The sequence below is a fragment of the Mastigoproctus giganteus genome, chromosome 7 (genome assembly GCF_048544385.1).
Source record: "Mastigoproctus giganteus isolate SK-2022 chromosome 7, ASM4854438v1, whole genome shotgun sequence".
In the NCBI taxonomy this organism is placed as follows: domain Eukaryota; kingdom Metazoa; phylum Arthropoda; class Arachnida; order Uropygi; family Thelyphonidae; genus Mastigoproctus; species Mastigoproctus giganteus.
In genome coordinates this window covers 36,037,771-36,060,622 of record NC_143581.1, presented here as the reverse complement: position 1 = coordinate 36,060,622, position 22,852 = coordinate 36,037,771, and the positions used below count along the sequence as shown (strand labels likewise).

Sequence of the window (22,852 nt, the reverse complement as noted above, 5' to 3'; positions counted from 1 at the left end):
AGTAGCTATATACATTGTGTTAAGATAAATGATTACCGTGTATCAGATCACGGCATCTTACATTAAACATTTTATTGGCACTTTGCAACAAATACATGAATGTTTACCAGTTACCATAAATTTCAATGTTCTCAATTTTTAGACATTGAAATTAGGCTACTTGTGTAGACGGTGAACTGTATTTACTTCACTATCTCTCGGAGCTTATGAGATAAAAATGAAGAGGCAAAGTATCCTCAAAATTTATTCTTATAACTTAAACACAATACATGATTGCTTTCAGTCTCTAGTAATTACTTAAGACTTATTAAAACATCACACTTTTAAACATTACTTTAAGAGTATCAAAAATATTCAAGAGCCAATTACATATGGTTTAAATTATAAAAAAAAAAAGAGTAAACACTAAAAACTTCTAAATGAAATTATTTTGTAGGCAAGTATTATTATCGGATGTCAATAAATATTTCATTAAATATTAACTTCCCTTAAACATTCAAATAACTTTGGTGCTCTCAAGTAGAATTCAGTAAACTATTCTACTTATTAAAAAAAGAATACAGCACTTTTCCCCCCTCCCCAATAAGTTGCTCAATAAGTGCCAGAAACAGTATCATTAAGAGCAGATTTATTCAATCACCACAACTAATTACATGGATCCCGTCAAGGTTTCTAGAAACTTGTATCCAACCGGGAGTATATCAGAATCAAGTACAAGTGCAATTAAAACAAACTGCTGCAAACACACACACACACACAGCACTGATGTTAGGATCAGTTCTTGTCCACTTTCCTAATCTCTGTCTCAACAAAGTCTGTTGTAGATGTTTAGGCAGAGAATCATAAGTCAAACACAAGATTCACAATATCAGGTCACCACTGGCAATGTTCTTAAGGGAAAAAGACATGATGAGATCACTGAAGTAGGTCCTTGATGTTGGCAAAAGCACAGGAGCCTAGACCAACTCTGGACATCAACTTAATCAACTCTTGGGTGTGAGCTAGAGCTACTTCTAGAGGTGGTTGTCGTGGTAAATTCTGAGATTCTATAAAACAAAATGCAACATCAGAGATATTATTTGGTCACACACACAACTTTTTATTTGCTTGCTCTCTCTCTCTCTCTCTCTCTGTCTCTCTCTTACACACATAGTGAAATCCCAATTTAGCATTCCCACATTTGGCAAACTTTTTTTTTAGTCTTAGTCAAAGTGTAATGTAAGCAACACATATTATTTTTCAGCATTATTTTAAGAAATTTTCAACCACCTGAAAGTCATAGCCTGATCGAGTGTGACTGGGGTTGAAACCACAACTGGCATTCGTGTTTTCTTTCTGCTGGAAATTTTTATTACACAACCATAATCTTTGGTGAGTGATATTACATTTGAGTATGCTTTTTTATTTTTTAAAAATGTTTGCTAAATATACTATAAATCTATGAAGATGTCAATGAATTTTGTATTCTGCTTCAAATTGTGGATTCCATGGTTGGTTTTCCTGTTTTTTTTTTTATGAAAACCCACGCAATTAACTTGAGAAGAGTGCAAAAAAAAAAAAAAAAAAGAAAGAAAGAAAAGAAAAAATATCATAATCCCTTCCCTTTTATTCTGAACATACACTGAAGCCACACTGTTTGTTGGATCTGTTGATTCTCTACTGAAATAATTGTACTTTGTGCATGATAATAAATTTAATCACTAGTTTATATTTATATTTTTAAAATCCTTTGTTCATTATGGCTATGAAAAGAAAGTGATGGTCATGATGGAAAGTTTAGCATAAGAAAACTTATTTTATCAACAGAGTGGAAAAAATCCAAACATATTATCAACAAAGATGGTTAAAAAATTTGACAGTGCATCATTATCTTCATGCTACGTAATGAAAAAAATAGTATTTTCCAAGTGTAAAAGTGAAAAGCAGAGGTGAAGGAAATAAAAGAACAAACTTAAACCAACCTCCACATGAACTGGAGAAATTGTTAGAGCAATAATCAGAATGAAAGGAATCTGAAATTATGGATTGATGATGTTAAAGCTTCAAACAGATGGTTAGACAGGTTTAATAAGCACGGTCTTATATAAGAAAATACCAAGTATTTTCTTATATAAGACCAGCTCTCTTAGATTTTAGGAATTATGTAATATTATTTATTTGTGCTAAAAACAGTTTTGTGATGCTATTTTGCAAAACCCACTTAGTGAAAATCTCTATTTAGCATAAGAAAACTTATTTTTCCAGAAATTTATTAAATAGGGATTTCACTGTACCTATAAAATTATCTACAGAGAGCAAGTAGTGACAGAGTATAAAATTAAAAGAAAAACGGGAATAAAATCAGAAGTTTAAAACAGTATTTTTGAAATTTAAAAATTTATATATTGCAAAAGTAAAAACATACAGTATTTCACATTTGTGAATCTTTAAGAAATATACAAGGTTATTACAAAGTAGTTTAACAACTTTATATTCTGATAGCAGTGTTGTAGATAAAATTAATTGGTGTACAGTGGTGTAGAAAGATAGCCACAATAATCATTTTTTTATTATTATTATTATGTTTTTTTAACAATTAGTAGTTGTGTCTGTCCTCACCAGAGACACTGCAGTAGAATCAACAAAATAGTGGATTTCACTGGTACGGAAAAAGCAGTGTGTGTGTGTGTGTGTGTGTGTGTGTGTGTGTGTGTGTGTGTGTGTGTGTGTGTGTGTGTGTGTGCACGTGCATCTTTTGATTTTAGGAAACAAAGTCAGCAAAAAACAGTTTCAGAGATGATTTTACTCTCATTTTACAAAGAACACTATGAGCAGAAATTGTGTGAATATCTGATGAGGTATGACTCATGCAGTGAGAAGCATGTTTCTTAGAAATCTTAGAAAACAAACATGTGCAAGTCACAAACTGGATCGGCCAAAACCAACTGTTTGGAAAGTGTCAGAAAGTTTAGCAGCTGAAGCCTTACTGCTATCAACTGATGCAAGAAATCACAAATGAAGTCATAATGATGAAAACAACCTAATCTAGTGTATTGTTTTCACATTAATGGTTATATCCACATGGGCAATTTTCATATTTGAGGCACAGAAAAACCAGGTAAATACATGATAATATGTTGCAAGAAAAACAGCAGAGTTCTTTACTTATGTAAACTCTTGAAGAAAGGGGATGAATCAGATTGGTCCAATTGATATCGATGGTTCAACTGTTGATGATCCTGCTCAGGTAGCTAAAACAATTAATGAATATTATGCATCGACATTCACACATGAGGAGTTATTCAGCAAAGGGTATGCCAGAGGTGTATTCAACTCTTGCAGTAAGCTAGATAATCTTATAATAACTGAGAGTAAAGTGGAGGAGAAATTGTTGAAGATAAACATAAGAAAGGCACCTGAGGTGGATGGGATCTATCCAGTTATATTAAAGGAGGCAGCAAAGGAAGTAAGCAAACTCTTAGCCATAATTATGAGAGCTTCCTTGGACTCAGGGGAGGTACCCATAGACTGGAGATGTGCAAATGTGACCCCAATTCACAAAGGAGGATCAAAGGCTGACACAAGTAATTATAGACCTGTCAGTTCAACTTCTGTTTCAGGAAAATTAATGGAGGCACTGGTTAAAGAAGCACTGCAGGATCATCTAGACAAGACTGCAGTTATAGCTCAGACACAGCATGGTTTTATTAAGGGGAAGTCTTGCCTGACCAATCTGATTGGATACTATGATGCAGTCACAAAAGAACTGGATGCAGGGAATAACTTTGATATTATATACTTGGATCTTAGAAAGGCTTTTGATACTGTTGCACATGGAAGACTGCTACAGAAATTTGAGCAGTGTGGCATTGGAGGCAAATTGCTGCTATGGATAAAGGGGTGGTTGGGGGGGGGAGAAGTGAGAGAGTGATAATCAATGGACACTGCTCATCGTGGACTTATGTTATTAGTGGAGTCCCTCAGGGATCAGTGTTGGGTCCATTATTGTTTTCTGTATTTATAAATAACATTGATGATGGTATATCGAGCTTAATGTCCAAGTTTGCAGACGATACAAAGGTTGGCAGGGTTGTTAAGGACACTACTGATGCTATGCTGCTGTAACAGAATCTGGAAAGGTTGAGCAGATGGGCTGAGAGGTGGCAAATGAAGTTTAACATTGACAAATGTAAAGTACTACATATGGGAAACAGCAACCCCAGAGCAACGTATCAACTCTGTGTTACTAGACTGAGAGTGGTGGAGAATGAAAAGGACCTGGGGGTAATTGTGCAGGCAGATATGAAGTTCTCTGAGCAGTGCAGATGAGCTGCAAGAGTAGCTCATGGTGTCTTGTCAATGATATACAGGAATTTTTCTAGCAGGGATAAGGAGGTGATTATTCCCTTGTATAAGGCAATGGTCAGGCCACACCTTGAGTACTGTATACAGGTCTGGAGGCCTCATTTTAAGAAGGATATAGAGCTGTTGGAATGAGTATAGAGAAGGGCAACAAGATTAGTGAATGGAACAAAGGGTTGCTCTTACGAAGAAAGGCTTAAGTTTTGCAAATTACAGTGTCTGGAGACTAGGCACTGGCGAGGCGATCTGATAGAGGTATATAAAGCCTTGAATGGCTTGAGCTTGCTCAATGCTGATGGGATTCTTCCTCTTGCTCAGAATAATCACCTAAGAGGGCATAAATTCAAATTGAGGAAAGACAGATGTAGGATAGACGTGCGGAAATTTGCCTTTAGCCAGCGGGTGGTTGGTTGGTGGAACAGACTTCCATCCCTTATCGTGGAAGTTGATAGCCTAAATAAGTTTAAGGCTCAGCTGGACAGGTATTTTGAACGAACAGAGGGGTGAAGTGGAAGTGGTTTTTTTTTTTTTTTTTTTGGCTGATGCTGCATAAGCTTGCTTTCTTGCATCAAATGCCTCTACTAATGCTAATGCTAATCATTGAAGAAATTATTCCAATATCACAAAAAAACAGCAAACTTGTGATTTTTGTTTGGAGAAAAAAGTAATACAGTCGAACTTGGTTATAACGAGCATCAAGGGACAGACAAAATTTCCTTTTTATAACAATTACTCACTATATCAGTGATAGCGGAGATGGGGAAACCCCTGGTGCCATTAGACAATGAACACTTTATATCAGTGATAAGTTAAAGCTACATCCTAATTTTTTTTTAGATTCTCAATAACTTGATAAAAAGATAGATTTAAAAAACAAAAGAAATATTAGAGAGAAAAAAAATAATAAGTATATACCAACATATTATTTGTATTAATATGCTTGTATAAATTACAATACACTTAATATTAAATACAATTGATTTCGCTGCAATTTTAAAACCATACAAATAATACTAAACACCACTGATTTCGCTGCAATTTTAAAACCATACACATAATACTAAACAAATTTATTTCTCCGTAATTAAAAACAATACTATTTAATAATAAACACAATTTATTTCTCCGTAATTAAACACAATACTATTTAATAATAAACACGATTTAAATTAGTCTTTATTTATGTATCTTAAAACTGATGTTTGTTTTAAAGATTTCACTTTGATATTTCTAACGTTTCCCTTAAAACACTCAATGCGTTAAGTCTCATTACTTGCATCAGTTCCTTCAAAAAAATTGACTGTCTATTGTACCTTGAGCATGTGAGATTGCTGGCACTAATTTTGATTCTCTTGTGATGATGATATGACTCTTCATATCATCATCATCACAATCATTGTCACTATTGTTGAGCACAGCATCTACAATGTAGATGCTGTGCTCAACTGTAGGAAGACCACTAGTTAAGTTGTCATCGACTCGTACAAAATTCAGCGATGTTATCTGTATTAAAACTTAACATTGTTAAGTAGCAACCATTCAAATAATGGTAAGTTATTTTCATCGTTAACATCATCTTCATCTACAAGTGAAATTTCATCTGAATTTAATTTCGATTTCTTGAAACAATTTGATATGGTTGTTGAAGTAACGTTGTTCCATGCAAAATTCAATAAATTAATAGCATCCAATACCGATATTGACTGGGTACGTTTCTGTTCTTTTTGACGGATCAGATGTAGAATTAGAAATCTTTTATAAAATCCTTTCAAACTCTTGATTACACCTATGTCCATTGGTTGTAAAACTGATGCTGCATTGGGAGGCAGAAACACTAGCTTAATGTTCAACAAATATTGAATCTGGGGATGTGCAGGACAGTTATCAACTAACAATAAAATATTTTTCTTCTTTTTGAATAGCTCCTTATTCCAATCATTTACGTATTGCCGAAAAATATCCGAAGTCATCCAAGCTTTCTTGTTCACAGTGTAACCCACAGGAAGTTTCCTTCCATTTTTAAAACACTGAGGTTTTAACAATTTTCTGATAACAAACAGTTTTTTTTAATCAGTTCCTGTCATATTTGCGCATACGAGCACCGTCAAGTGAGCCTTTGTTTTTTTTCCCATCAACACAATTTTCCCCCTTTGAATTTAAATGTATTGTCAGGTGTCAAATTATAAAAAAGTCCTGTTTCTTCGGCATTGTAGATGTCTTCTTCATTGAAATATTTCCTGATTTCTGCCCAAACATGGTCAATCCATTCATTTACCATTATTGGACCTGCAGGTCGAGTTTATCCACTAATTTTTGCATAAATGACGTTATGTCAGTTTTTAAATTGATCCGGCCAACAGTTGTTACATACAAAATCCTCGTGTCCAAATTGTTTAGCAAATTTTTCCACTTGAGCCTTCAAGATCGGACTGTCTATTGAAAATCCAGCACTTCTTTGTGTAGCGAACCATTGAAACAATGCTTCATCGATGTCTGTAAACTTGCACTTTCTAAATTTTTTTTCCCAGTGACAATATGTAAACATCTTTATTCTTCCACAATGTTGATACACTTGAAGAGGACAAAGAAAACTTTTTTCACACTTCAACATTTTCTGCCCCACATTCGAACTCACAAATAATTTCCACTTTTTCACGAATCGAGAGAGACTTTCTTTTGTTAGTAGACATGTTTTCGAAGGAAGGGTTCGTTTCTAACTGATTTTACTTTAAGAAGGATAAAGTGATCTGCATACAAACATTCTTAAAAGTCCCGAAATGCATACAAAGTTCTTAGAAGTCTCGAAATAAATTTATGGTTCAGTGAATACAAGACAATCTGTAAATATGGTAATGCGACAAGTGGAATGCCAATGTACTATTTTATAGCCCCCCTGTTCTTGAAAGGACAAGGTCATTGCAGGTAGTCATAAAGCTGAGTCGCCCTTTTCATTTTTGTCTATTCCAGGAATTGAGTTTTTTCAACTACCTGAGCAATTAAGAATGTTTACATAGTTACCATAGTATGTTTACATATTTACATAGTATGCTTATTATAACAGTGAATGATTGTATAAGTATACATGCAAATTAAAATCATTATGGCTTTGTGCTTGTTACAGCTGTGATCTTGTTATTTCTGTGCTCGTTATAACCAAGTTCGACTGTATATATAGAAGTTGGTCATAATGGAAAAAAACATGTCTGTAAAAGCTTTGGTTTGGCTTAACCTGAAAAGCATTACTTAACTGCTACTCAAAATAGGAGTACAGCTAGGTCATGATTAGTGTGAATAATGAATCCCATGAAGTAGTCACATTATTCGAATTTGCACTATTAAAAGTTATAACCAAGTGTAAAATATGGTAACTGGTTCGAGCTCGACGGAAATAGGTAATGAAAAATTTTAAACATAAGAATTTAAACATGTTTATTAACAAAATATTACGGTAAAGGATAAAAAAAATATACTTACAATTTAAATTTATTATTAACAAAGTCGCAGAGTACTGTAATTATAGAAAGCAAAATAAAAACAAAAAAATTCTAAATATCATTTCTAAAGGTAAGCTTACACTGAAAAAAACATCTTTATTGCTTTCGAAATATTTTATCAGTGTAGACCGAACTGTTTTCTCTTTCTTTAAATCTTTATCCACATCTCGATGAATTTGCATAGTTCGATCGAGGTTAGGGTCAGCATCCATAATTTTTGCTTCACAACTTCTACAGCTTGAAAGATACCTTCGAAATCATTGTCAGCTTCTTCAAATGCTCCTTTGTTGATCTAAAAGTAGGAGTTCATCATCAGTCAATTCTTCCGAGTGTAAATCGAGCAGTTCTCGAACATCGTCATTTTCTAGTTCATCAAATCCAAGTTCTCTTCCAATATTTGTTATTTTTTTCTATAAGTTTTTTTCTTCGAAACCATTACTGTTTGCACAATAAGGCAAAATGCGCTTCCACAGTCCACACACGTTGTTTGCAGTTATTTGTTGCCAAGCATGCTGAATATTTTCTACTGCATGTCTGATGTCATAATTTTTCCAGACCTCTGTTAAGGAAATTGCATCGTCTCCTGTAGTTTTAGCATTTCCCTGTTCAAATGTTTTTCTTCAAAGATATTGTTTGGTGGCCAAAAAATGATTTTTACGTTGTCCAATAATGAACCAAGTGTAGTTGGATGACCTGGAGCATTATCTAAAATTAGTAGTACTTTAAATGCGATGTTGCTTTCCTTGCAATATGTTTCAACAGCCAGGCAAAAATAGCTTGAAAACCAGTCAGTAAATACAGCTTGCATCATCAGTGCTTTCTTATTTGATCGCCAAATAACTGGAAATAATCTATGGTTGTAGCCTTTTAGAGCACGAGGACTTGGAGACTGATAAACAAGCATCGGTTTCAATTTAAAATCGTCTTGAGCATTGCCTCCCAATAAAAGTGTTAGGCAATCTTTAGACACTTTAAATCCAGATTGAGTTTTTTCTTTCTTAGAAATAAGTTCTGGAAGGCATCCTTTTTCCAGAATAAACCGGTTTCATCCACATTAAATATTTGTTGATCAGTGTATCCACCATCTTCGATTATTTTTTTTTTAAAACATCAGGATATTTAGATGCTGCATCCTCATCTGCACTGGCTACCTCACTGGTAATTTTAATATTATGCAGCTGAACTCGATTTTTAAATCGATCAAACCAACACTCACACTAAACATTTTTTCTACTTCGTTATTTTTTTCTTTCACTCTCTTAAACAAAGTTAAAGCTTTTGTCTGAATGGCTGCTCTGCTAAGGGGAATGCATTTTTGATTGCAATCCTCAGTAAAAAGATGCTCCATTTCTATCACAGTAATACTTCTATTCCTTGTAGATGTTTGCAAACCACAAAAAGCTGATGCAACTTTACACTTTTCTTTTATTTCCCTTGTGTGTTTTATAATATTCCATACCGTAGATTCTCCGTAGCCGAGTGGGCAGGAGCGGGAGTGCAGTAGCACACGCTCTTTGAGTAGACCGGGGTTCAAGCCCCTGACTGCTGAATACGGTCGATCTGCCAACCCGCACTGGACCAGCGTGGCAGATTATGGTCCATTTCCCTCAGCATGAATTGTTGAGGAGGCTTCCATCCTGCAGTGGGTTTATAATGGCTGCACTTTTACTTTTTTTACTTTTACCGTAGATTCAGGCATTCCAATATCTCGTCCTATTTTAGAGTTGCTATGACACGTTCAAGTCATTAAATCACATCAATTTTTTTCTCTAATCTAATAACGAGTTTCTTTTTTGCATTTGTAGTGTTTTTATCTGAAGGAATCTTCCTTTTGTCCATTTTGTTAAGGGCACTTCTTAAAATAATTAAAACAAATCAAGAAAACTAACGTATATTATGACAGGCAGTAGCACATGCAAAGATAAACAAGAGCAGATAGCCTCACATTAACTGAATTTTGGTTTGCATTAAACGTGACCTGGTGTCAGCTTCTTCAAATGCTCTTTGTTGATCTAAAATTAGGAGATTATCATCAGTCCATTCTTCCAAGTGTGAATTGAGCAGTTCCCGAACATCGTCATTTCCTAGTTCACCAAATCAAGTTCTCTTCCAATATTTGTTATTTCTTCTATAGCAGTTTTTTTTTTCGAAACCACCAATAATGTGATATTTGCACTAAATCGAACATTGCGTTATTCAAATTCGCATTAATCATGACCTAGTTGTGTTTTGTTATATATAATTAACGAAAGTATCTAACTTTTATGCATTAATTTTATTTTTCTTTAAATAAAAAAGGCATTCAAATTAATAAATATAAGAACAAAGAGGTTCAATGTTTTACGTTATAAATTACTCAGTTAAAAAATAAATAACAGGTTTACTTCAGTAATTTCTTGTAAAATGCTTCAATATCAACACTCTCTATTATACAAATTAGATATGATGAATTTAGCAAAATTACTTAAATGTATTTTTACATACGAAAGACAAATTGATGATCCAAAATATCTGGTATCAGTAGTTTAAGAGCGCTAAACCTGACACACAGGAATACGGTAAATCATCAAGCACTACTTACGAATGAAAAAATACATTAGCATCATTAAAATTGATAAAAAACAAATACAATAACTATCCTAAGCGGATGAAGCTTTTCGACAAAAGGTCATGCTCACAGGTTAGTACAAAACGGTATGTTGAACAGAATTTAAAGATGAGAGATTTGAGGTAAACCTCTTATTTATTTTTTAACTGATTAAATAAAAAAGATAAATCTGAATAGGAGAGGGAGAAAAAAAAAAAACACAAGCAGTAAGTAGTAAGCAACAATTGTCTTAAATAGGAATTTACACAAAAAGGGATACATTTAACTAATCTCAAAGTGGTATTCCCTTCTAAAATCAATTACATATGAATTTGCACTGATTTCATGTTGCTCCTTTCATTTAAATTTCCATATCCTACAGCTACCAATATCCAGTTTAAATTTTCCTATTCATAGGCTTCTGTAGATCAAATAGAGGGCAAACAATACAGTCAGTGACAGGGAGGATTCAGGATCCGTATAGCATTAATAGTTGTTCAAGATGAAAATAATGCTGAGAAAATATTGAGAAAAATTTGATTTCAGAGATACTGAAGAAACTATAAATGTGATTTACTTCAGTGATGGCCAAATCAAGAGACATTCTTTTGTGAAGCCTACAGAACTATAAGTTATGTGAAATCACTTCTTTTCTGTCTGAAAAGATTAATACTTAAATTTTTAAAAATATTTGAAATCAGAAAAGCAGCAGTGATGATTTCTGTGACATAATAAACACAATAGCTTAATACTAAATATTCCAATCACTGTTAGGTGAACAAAAAATCAAAGAGCAACCAAACACTATTTTGTTGCTCTTTAACCATGTCCTTGTGGTGGATATATATTAAGTTTTCCTTCATTAAACCGATTTTACCAACTGTCAATTAACAATAATGAAATAAATTGTGATAATTAGAATAAAAAAGTATGCAATAATAAACAATTTGCATAGTACACTCATTGGCTATTATTACATTATTTAAGATGTGGCTTTCAAACCTTCAAAAATTTATCTTTTGGCCAAGAGAAAATTTTTCTTTCAAATTGGAAACTGAAAAATTTTTAATACAGATCAGCTTCCAGCCAGAAGAAACCATTAAAAGTGAATCTTAAGAGAAATGTAATTTAGGCTTTAGCCTAAGTTCTAGTATCAGTATTAGTAGTGGCAAATGATGCAAGAAAGCAAGCTTATAGACAAAGCATCAGCCAAAAGTTAAAAAAAATAAATAAATAAATAAAAAAAAAAAAAAACACCTTCCCCAATATTTCGAACAATTTTTCTGTCTGACATTCAGGTTGCATTAATCATATAGATAGAGAAATTGAAAATTAACTAGAATTCTAGTTAACTGCTACAATATGTACTATTTAACACAAATTAAAAAAAAAAAAAAAAAAACTGTAGTTTGGGATTTTTTAAAATTTGCAACTCGATAGAGCTACATCAAAGGTTTTCCATATTTATATCAGTGATGTGTCACAGATACAATTATGCATTCTGGTAAGCATGGTAAAATTTGATTTGGAATGTAGCATTTATTGTATTTTAAACCTTTATAGGTTGATTAGTGATATATCAGCCATAGGAAAATGGGAAATAGCTAGCATATGGTTAACAAAATCTAGGATGAATATTATAAATAATGCTAGCAGCACAGGTATGACATTTCATTAAATACAGACAAAGTGAACATTCATAAATGTTGATTAATGTTACTAAGGAATGTAGTTACGGTTTATGAAATTAAATCCATATATAAGGAGATTGGAAATTAATCAATATTATTATAGTTTATCTAAAGATTATTGAACAAGGTCGATTCACACTCATATATAGACATACACTACTTCAGATATTGGTGCATTTAAAAAGGGAAATCTGTAAAGAAATGCTTTTGAATTTTAAAAATAACATACAATTTCCTGAGCTTTGCAATGTATTTGTCTTATTCATTCCTGAAGGGAATGAACAAGATAGGTTAGCAAATTTTTTATTTGAATATCATCATCAGCCATTTTCAATCCACTGCAGGATGAAGGCCTCTCCAGCAACTTTCCAGTTCCTTCTGTTTTGAGCACGGGCCATCCATTTACTACTCAAAAACTCATGAATTTCATCTATCCATCTCAGCCTTTGTCTTCCAGGTTTTCTTCTAGCTCCTCTTGGGTACCATTCTGTTATTTTCTTAGTCCATCTGTCATCATGTCTTCGAGCTATGTGTCCTGCCCAAGACCATTTTAGTTCTTTAGTTTTGATAAGAATGTCCTTTACTTGAGTTTGCTGCCTAATCCATGTGTTTCTCTTCTTATCTAACATTCTAATTCCCAATATAATTCGTTCCATTCTTCGCTGTGTAGTTCTTAGCTTCTCTTCCATTCTTTTGGTGAGTGCCCAAGTTTCACTTCCATAAGTCATGGTGGGGAGTATACATTGATTCATTATTTTACGTTTCAGACAGACTGGGATATTGCTCTTCAGTATGTGACTATATTTCCTGAATGCTATCCATCCAAAATTTATTCTTCTTTTGACTTCCAGCCATTTATCATTATTACAGCTAATAACTTGTCCCAGATAAGTATATGACTCCAACTTTTCAATTACTGCTCCTTCAATCATTATTTCCCTTTCTGTGGCATACTTGTTCATCATTACTTTTGTTTTAGCCATATTCATCTTTAGTCCAAAATCCTTACTAACTGTGCATAACTGATTAAGATTTTCCTCTAATTCTTTGGGATCGTGGCTTATGACCACAATGTCATCTGCAAATCGTAAATGGTTTAGGTACTCTCCATTCACATTGACTCCTTTCTGCGACCAGTCTAATCTTCTGAAAGCTTCCTCAAGGGCAGCAGTTTGAATAACTGCATTTGAATAACATTTGAATAACCTGCTATTAAATATGACTATTCTAGTAAAATCAGTGAATAATTTATGGCTAATGGCAATAAACCATTTTTTCTCACAAGAATGAAATCACAGCATACAAATACAGTGTAACCTTGATATAACATGCCTCTTCACAATGCAGTTTTAGATAGATAAATTTAGGAAGGATGTGAGCTGGTGGCTTATGTGGGCGACCTATTAATAATGGTGAGAGGTAATTCAAGAAGAGAAATAGAGGATAGGTCGAAGAAAGCTGTGGGGCAATTAGAAAGATGGGTAATAATGCATAAGATGGAGATATCTACTGATAAGACTAAAATGATGCTGCTCAGAGGAAGGCCCACTTTGAAGATATTAGGAACACCTGTAACATGTGCCCCTTAGTCAAATACCTTGGAGTACATATGGACGAGAAACTGTCCTTTTGCCTCATGTGCAATTGAAAGAACAAGTGGGGGTTATATACTCTGAAATAAGGAAGATTAGTAGAGTAGAATGGGGAGTGAAAGGAAAATCCCTGGCTCTCCTCTATAAGTTTATCTTTGTGCTCATCGTGACTTATGGGAGCATAAGGTGACTAATAGTCACATAAAAAGGGGCATAATTTCTGCTCAGAGATTTGCCCCTTTGGCTGTCACGTGATCGTGTAGAAAGGTTTCAAATGATGCAATACAAATAGTATCATGAAAAAAACCAATTGATTTGGTTGTGATTAAACAAGTAATAGAATATGCAATCAAGAAAAATAAGAGGATAAAAATATTGGGAATTAAATCTTGTATTGAGGAAAATAAGATATATGGGAAGCAAGATTTAAAGAGAGAGAGAGAAAACGATTGTAACAAGAAAATACAATTTATTTCTTGTTACAATCTATTTCTTGTAGATTCCAATTCCACCTTTCTTGTAGATTACAATCTACAAGAAAGGTGGAACTGTTCTGACAAGGACCGTGTCAAGTTTCCCTTTTGACTGGAGTGAAGGTAGTAAGAGAAATGGATGGATGGATGGCCAGGCTTGGGTCTGATGGCTACAATGATAGTAAATGGGCATGGAATGAGGAAAAGGATGGTGGAGCTGGGAGTAGAAAATGATCCGAGGTGTGTATGTGGATAATCGAAGATATGGATCATGTGTTGAAAAACTGTACAAAGTACACAGAATAGAGAGAAATATTTTTCTCTAAGATTGGCTCTGACTCATATACCCGCAGGGACTTATTTAAGAATAGGGTTTGGTATGAAGCTTTTTTGGATTATTCTAAGGGAATTAATGAAATAAGAAATATAAGATTGCGAAATTAATGGATTGTATATAGAGTAAATATATACATATATAAATTGATTTTTAAGAGTTTAATTTGTACTGATGAGTCTCTATTTATATTTTGAGCTATTTTGCACTGATGAGTTTTAATTATATTAGCTATTGCTGAGTTGGAAGTTTAAAGTTTTATGTGCGTTTACAGTTTGTAAGGAAGGAAAAAGGAAATAAAAAAGGGGGAAGGAAAAGAAGAAGAAACAAAAAGAAAATTATGAAAGAATTATAAAATACAAAAATATTTTTAGTTGTGTTTGCTAACAAGAATCACAATCATTTGTAGTTAAATGCTTTTATGTTTGCCATTAAACAAGAGTTTACTGACAGATGGTAGAAATCAGCTTCCCCGGGACAGTGGCAGTGACGTGCCCCCAGAACTTGACTTGTCAGGTAGGGGGCACGGCAAAGGATCAAATTAAGGATAAAATTACAGATTAAAGGTTTTAAGCATAGATGAGCTGTTGTTCGGGTAGTGCATTATACAAGTAGCGTAGGTGTTAGTGATGATGATGATGAAGTTTTGGATATACTGCAGGTACAATCATGCTCCCTCCAAAATGAATTATGAAAAAAGAAAAGTAGTGTTCAAAGAACTAGCAATTTCACATTGGAAACTGGAAAAAGTGAATATTGTATATACTTGTATCTACTCTACATCCTACTACTGTATTTCCAAAAGGGGAAATTAGCTAAAAATTGGCTGTATACTTGCTTCAATACATTCTCAGTATTCAGTTAGAGAGTAACTTTTGTAAACAAGTTTTAATTACTGTTACTGAAACTGAAGACACTCAATTTCTCCACTCAGCTAGAGATGAAATAAAAGAGTATATCAGTGGAATGCTAATTACAAACAACTACTTTGGGCAGGGAATACAGCTACCATTTGTCAAGTGCATTATATTAGTTACAAAGTAAAATTTTGTAAACGACATAACATAACATTCTTTCCTCGACTAGAAATTATACTTAGGATAGCAAATACTGCTAAGAGCTAAACTAGACAAAAATACACACAAATTGACAGGTGATTTATGGAGAAATCACGTTACTTCACTATGCATGCTAAACAGTTTGGTTTTGATTTAGTTTTCTCAAAACATGGTAAATTTTAGGGAATCAGAAATAAATACACAGAAAAATTAGTAAATCAGTAGGACTGAAGTAATGGCAAACAAAAGAAAAAATTATACAGTTAGAGATTATCAAAAGAGTTAAAAGTGGTGAAACGAAATGCAGTATATTTTGAAAGTGTGGGATTCCAGAAGCAATGATTTGTGGTTGGAAAAAAGAGGACAAAAAAATTGCATTCATTTGTAGACTCCATAGAAGATGATGTAGGTCTCCAAAGAAAAAACAAATTGGCTTTGTGAAAACAGTGATGTGGACCAATGCCTATACAAGTGATTTTTACAGAAGCATAGTAAAGGAGTACCAATAAATGGGATAATTTTGAAAGCAAAATAACTTAAATTTCATAAGATAATTGGTGGAGATGATGACATATTTAAAGCTTCTGAAGGGTAGCCCTGGAGATGGAAGGCTCATCATGGGATATCCCAGTAGAGTCTTGTAGGCGAATCTGCATTTAGTAACTTACAGTAGCAGAAGCATTTCCTGAATTTCTACATAGTGTGATTCAAGATGAGAATTCACAGATGAACAGTTGTAAAACTGTGACAAAACAGCATTGAACTATAAACTTCTTCCCAACAAAGCGGACATGAAAACTAAAGAGAGAATTCTGTGTTACTGTGCACAAACAAGACTGTAAATCACAAGCTAAATCCATTGTGCATCAGTAAAAGTCAAAGTCTCCAGATTTTTAAGCAAGTCAAGATAAAATCTCTACCTGTGATTTATAAAAGTAGCTGCAATGCTTGGATGATGAGTGATATTTTTGCTTCAGAGTTTGAAAGTGAGTTTGTACCACCTGCTTTCCCAAAAAAATTGAAGAAAAGACTGTTATTGTTGGATTACTGCCCAGCTCATCCTTTGGCTGATGTCCTGAAATCAAAAGATGGCAAGATCAGAGTTGTGTTTCTGCCAAGAAACACAACTGCACTAATTCAGCCCAAGGACCAGGGCATTATTTGAGCCTTCAAAGCCTACTATTGTGGTGAGCTACTTGATGGCATTGTGAACTCAGAAATTCAAGCTCTAGAATTTCTGAAAATGTTAACACTGAAAGACATTGCATACAATATTGGATTAGCATGGGAGAAAGTAAGCTCAACAGCAATTGAAAACTGTTGGAAAAAATGTATCGAAAAAGACAAGATCACTAATAATAGCCTTGAATTATCAGCATTTTCAATTTTCAGAACAAGAAGCAATGGCTGCTTGTAACGTACTTGGCAGTCTTGAAGCAAATAACCTGGCTGCTTGGATTGAATTAGTGGAAGCAGAAGTTCCAGTTGTGCATTACCTGAGAGAGTAAGAAATAGTGGTCTAGTGTAAGGAAAAAGGTCCAGAAATTAACAACGTGCTTGAAAACATTAAGGAAGTAATGGCATGGCTAGAACATCAAAGTGATAGCAAACATCTTCATTTATTGCATGTGACCACTATTAAGAATTACATACTGATAAAATGCTGTCGTCAGTTCTGGAAAACTAAATTACATAACTATTCCAGAATGGATGCATAAAATGTAAGTCCATAACAGCTGCATTAGTAGAATGCAAAGGGAATGATATAACCTTTAATACTTTGTCTTTTAGTCTGTATACTCATAAGTATTTCTTTACTAAGTAAAGTGTATTTATGTTTAAAAAAAAAAAAAAAAAAAAAAAGGAAAAAAATGGCAAATGTAAAATTTTTTCCAGATATAATGTGGGTATTAAAGTTGTTGCCTGACACTCGCATTATGTCAAGGTTGCACTGTATTTACAATCAATTCCTGTCCAATAAAATCAAGGTATCAAGGGAATATCATTCTGATATTCCCTATCAGAGACTCAGTAATTTTAAATTTCTGCTTTTCGATCTTCTCTGGCTTAAAATCTCTCTACTACACATCTGTTGCTACAATCGTTCTCTCAACTTCACTAATCACTTGAAACTCTTTGATCACAAGCTGTGATCAAAGACTATCACAAGCTGTGATCTTTGACCTCAGATCACAACTTGGTGATGGACTCTTCTCCAAGTGAGTCTTTCTCTCATGAATATTCTCAACCTTGTGCTGTTTGGCATTACAAGAATACAAAATGGGATGCTCTGCAAGATTTCTTTTCTTCTTTTCCTTGATTGGATTACTGTTTCAAATATTTCTATGTCAACATTTGCTCAGATTGAGTCAGTGAAATTATTCTTGTAGGAATGAAATCCTTTATTCCAAACTCCACCTTAAAATTTTGTCCTTTATCTAAAAATTGGTTTTCCAACAAATGGGCTAAATCTGTTCAAGAAAGTTGGATATCGCAATTGGATTGTCCAAATCTCCAGGTTAATTTTCTGCCTACACTAAACATGTAACAATTGTAAAGCAGTTATTAATCGGTCCAAACTAGATTTCAAACAGGCAAAGAGTAGAAAACTTGCTTCTTGTCCAAATTATAGGCAGGCATTCTGGTTTCTTGCCAAAGCTATTGACTACAACTTTTGCCTATCTCTGTCAAGAACAGATGGTTCTACTGCCACTTCAGCCAAAGATAAAGCTGACCTGCTAAGCAACCTACTATTCTTCCAACTCATGTATTGATGAGCTTGCTAAATTCCTAGTACTCCATTCAATGCCTTCTGTGGTCTTTCATCAAAAGGATGTCAGGAGGATTTTGAACGATCTTGATGCTAAGACAACTCCAGGTCCTGATGGTATTTCTCCACTCGTTCTCAAAAGCTGTGTGTTTTTCTTTCTGCTTGGAAATTTGCTCACATCCAGCCAGTTTGTTCTGAAAAAATGTTAACAAATCCCTCCTATCCAATTATTGTGCCATTGCAAATACTTCTACTCTTTCTAAAGTAATGGCGAAATCAATTAACTGCCAACTAAAACTATCTTGAAACCTTCCATCTGACTAATGATCGCCAGTATGGAATCCACCAGTTTCGATCCACTGGTGATGTTCTGGCTTATGGTATCCATCTATGGACAAATTTAATGGAAAAGTTTGATGAACCTCAAACAGTTGCTCTTGACATTTCACCATGTATGGCATAAAAGTCTTCTAAATAAGATTCCATCTTATGGTTTGGCAACTGCTTTTTTGTAATTGAGTATCTAGTTTTCCCTCTTACCACACTGCAGTTGATGGTAAATGGCTCTCTGTCTTCTAATTTTTACACTAATGTTGGTGCCCCCCCCCCCAAGATTCAGTTCTTTCTCCCAATCTTTTCCTCTTGTATATTAATTACCTTCTTCCATTGACTGGAAATCCTATTAATAGTTTTTCCGGTGATACCACATTGCATGTGTCTTCCAATTTCAGAAACCTTGCCCTAACAAACAGCTTCTATTTCTCAAATATCCAGTACCAACCAATAAGTTTAGTTTTATTCACCATGTAAAATGCTTAGTTCAGAAAATCAAAACGCTTACTGGGAAAATAATTAGAATTACCAAGACAGTTCAGTAAGGGGCTGGCAATTTAAGACTTCATGGAGATTGGAAAATGTTATGCATTTAAGAAGCTATGACCAGTTCCTTAAAAAGGGGAGGAAACAAAAAAAAAAAAAAAAAATTTCATTTCGTATAATGCTTTAATACAGCAGATTAGCACACAAGTTCTATTGGAAATAAAATCTCTAAATGCTAATCTCCAGGTAATTCTCGAGTGAGGCAAAGATAATTCTGTTGATTTCAATCTCTCTAAAATTCAGTCCTGTTTTATATCTTGCAAAAAAGGATTTTTATATTCCTATGCTTATCTTTGATGACACATTGCTAGGCAAGATCATATATCTAGTGGGGATTACCCTGACTTCTGATCTCTCTTGGCATAAGCACATTACAAATATTGTTTCCCCTGTATCTTAAAAACCAGGTTTTCTGTTTTGCTCTTGGTGTTTAGTTTTCTTCCAAACAGCTGTTCACTCTGTACAAATTGCAAATCTGCCTACCATGGAATACTGTTTACAAATCTGGGGCAGTTCCCCCAAACCCTCTCTCAGGCTTCTAGATTCCATTGAAAAGAGGGCAGTTAGGTTAATTAATGACTTATCTTTAACAGGATCTCTCCACTCTCTGTCTCATAGATGTTCTGTTTCTGCTGCATGCCTTTTCTATAGATAGTTCCATACACTGTTCTTCTGAATCGGCTTCCTGCTCGCTCGCTCTCTCTCTCTCTCTCTCTCCTAAAGCAGTCTGAACATGTGCCGCAACTAGTCAACATCCTTTTACAGTCCAATTTCAAACTCACAGAACAAACTTTTCATCTTCCTCATTTATTCATTCAACTTCAGTTTTTTGGAACAACCTTCCTTCATATGTATTTTCTGAAAATTACAATTTAGAGAAATTCAAGTCTAATGTCAACAAGTACCTTCTTTCATCTTCTCAACCTTCAGCCCACGCACAGTATTAAGTACTATAGGTTCTGATACCTTTTGTATTTGGGGTTTCATAAAAAAAAAAAAAAAAAAAAAAATGCATTGTGACCTCTGACACTACATTTCTTGCTCTTCAGCAGAGAGGATGATTGGACAACTGTTTAATGCAGGAGGAGAGCTCCGTCACAAAGCTTAGTCTGTAAAATTGTTTGTGACACAACTGAGGATCACCATAACATTTTCTAGCATTTTGCCAATGCTTGGCCACCTTACCTTACTTAAAAAAAGAACATTAATCCCTATGACTTCTAGTTATGGGAATATCTCAAAGGACAAGATTTATCATGGCAATGTTTAGTCTCCAGCCAACACAAAGATAAGAATTAGGCAGCATTTATACCTAAAACCAACTGACAAACTGGTTGCAGATTTTTATCCTGGATATTTGGGAAAAAATCTGCAACAAGGACAAAAAAGCCATAAGTGTAAACAACTTTACAAAAGTCAGTTTTTCTGATTTGAGGCTTGCCACCGGAATCTTGGTCATTCAAATGAGCTGTAACTGCATGACCAACATTCAGGTGGCAAGCCTCAAGGTCATGTAAAATTTATTTTTGTATAAATTTTATACAAAATTTACTTCTGTATAAAGTTATTTGCACTTATGGCTTTTTATCCAAAACAGCTGTATGCACATATTCACAACAAATAGAATGTTGTCAAAATGATATATTAAACCTATTTATTTTCAATTTTCTTATTAAATTTGAGTCTATTAATATACAAATCAGGATCCACAAAAATTTATGTTAACATATATGACAAAATTCAAGATTACACTAAATATTAATAATAAAATCATCATACTGATATATCAAAATTGAACATCATAATTTAATATCCAGATGAAATACATGTATGACAGCTCATTGATTAGAAATAATTTATAATTAATGGGCTGCATATATAATTATTTATTGTAATGTTTTATTTGGTAAAATAAATCAAATAAAAAAAAAATATATATATATACATATTAAATGTAATTTTAAGATAGAAGTTTCAGTTGAAGAAAAATTAATAAGTCGGGTATGACAGATGCACTTAAAAGCGCAAAGCAGCATTAAAGGATAAGTATGTATGAACAGATATATTAGATAAAGTATGCAAAGATGGAAGTGAAAATTACACAAAGTGCCAGTGACTAGAAGCGTAAGAGGAGAGTGGAAAAAGAAGTATATGAACAGATATATTAGATAAAGTATGCATAGATGGAAGTGAAAATTACACAAAGTGCCAGTGACTAGAAGGGTAAGAGGAGAGTGGAAAAAGAAGTATAGTAGATATGTAATAGGTGAAAGAATGTTAATATCCTAAAAGTTATGATGAATTAAGAAAATTATGGGCTGAATTACAAAGCCAATAGGAGTTAAATGAACTGTAAAGTAAAATTATTAATAATAAGGTAAAATATAATACAAATAAAATAAAAAATGGTATAGCTATCATTAGATATGGGGGGACATATTTAGATAAAAATCGAATACAGGCAAGGCTGATATGCAGAATCGTATTTCAGCTAAAGTTGATACATGGTCATGTATTTCATCAGGGGACAACACCTGACCATTTATCAGGAACTGCATTTCTGTACTTGTCCATAGTAATTGAAGAAAGGTGATAGGTCAAAAAGCAAAAAAAAAGTGAAATTAGCACTTTCTTATACAGTATGGACAAGGTATTCTTTACTCACTAAGTTTCTACTGTTCAGTTTTTACTTTTCTCATGTATTCATTTGATATGTTTTAACAATCCTTCATGAAATTACTTAAAATACACTTCCCATGTTGAGTCTTTGTTGACATTTCCTATTTTGTTTTCAGATACCGATTATAATATATGTAGATAAATGCAAAAATTCTGTTGGGTCTTGGATCTTTCAAGTATTAAAGTTACTTTAATGTACACACAAGATATGGTAACTTACTACTCTACCTTTGAATATCCACCTCTGGATTTTAGTGACTTGATATTGCTATTAATTTAGTACAAATTACTTTCTACAGTATCCTAACTACACCACTATTGGGTCTAAAGACATCTATTTTCCTTGGAATTATTTCATGTTCTTCCATCTTCGGATGTAAGCTAGTTCTGTATCCTAGGACTTATTTCCAATTCTTTCATCATTGTTTTTTTTTTTAGGAGCATTAGCAACTAAGGCCATATTGCTCCGAGGATATGCGGTGGTCATTCCCTGACCTTTCCGCACCCTCTGTATTTGGTGGGCACGGGCTCAAACCCTGGTCTAATCAAGAAGCGTGTGCTACACACTGCTGCTGCTCTTGCCCATCTGGCTATGGAAGAGCCTGTTCTTTCATCATTGGATTCTTAACTACACCACCATTGGGTCTAAAGGCACCCAGTTATTTATATCCTTGGACTGACTTACCTTTGGATTTAAGACATTCTATCAATTACAGTAATGACTTAATAAATGGTAGCAATAGCTTAATTTTTTTAGTACTCACCTTAATATAAACTGCAGTTGGATTTAGAATGAGTGGAGTGGGAATTAGCTAAAATTGGGGTTAATACGGGTAAGCTTAATTGTTTTGAACAGAATTAAAATGTGCTCAAGGAAATAGAGATGCACATCTTCATTATTGGTTGTCATGAAATAAATTGAAAAAATTGGAACTTGAGAATGTAATCACAGAG

General features: G+C 33.8%; 1 protein-coding gene across 2 annotated transcripts in view; it reads right to left on the bottom strand.

Moving 5' to 3' along the window:
* Window positions 1–441: 441 nt before the first annotated feature.
* Window positions 442–22,852, bottom strand: part of RanBPM (Ran-binding protein M) — a 380,347-nt gene continuing 357,936 nt past the window's right edge. For both annotated transcript variants that reach the window (XM_090377616.1, XM_090377617.1), the window contains exon 11: window positions 442–1,046. In XM_090377616.1, the coding sequence (XP_090233742.1) occupies window positions 916–1,046 (131 nt within the window). In that variant the 3' untranslated portion in view covers window positions 442–915. The remainder of the gene's footprint in view (window positions 1,047–22,852) is intronic.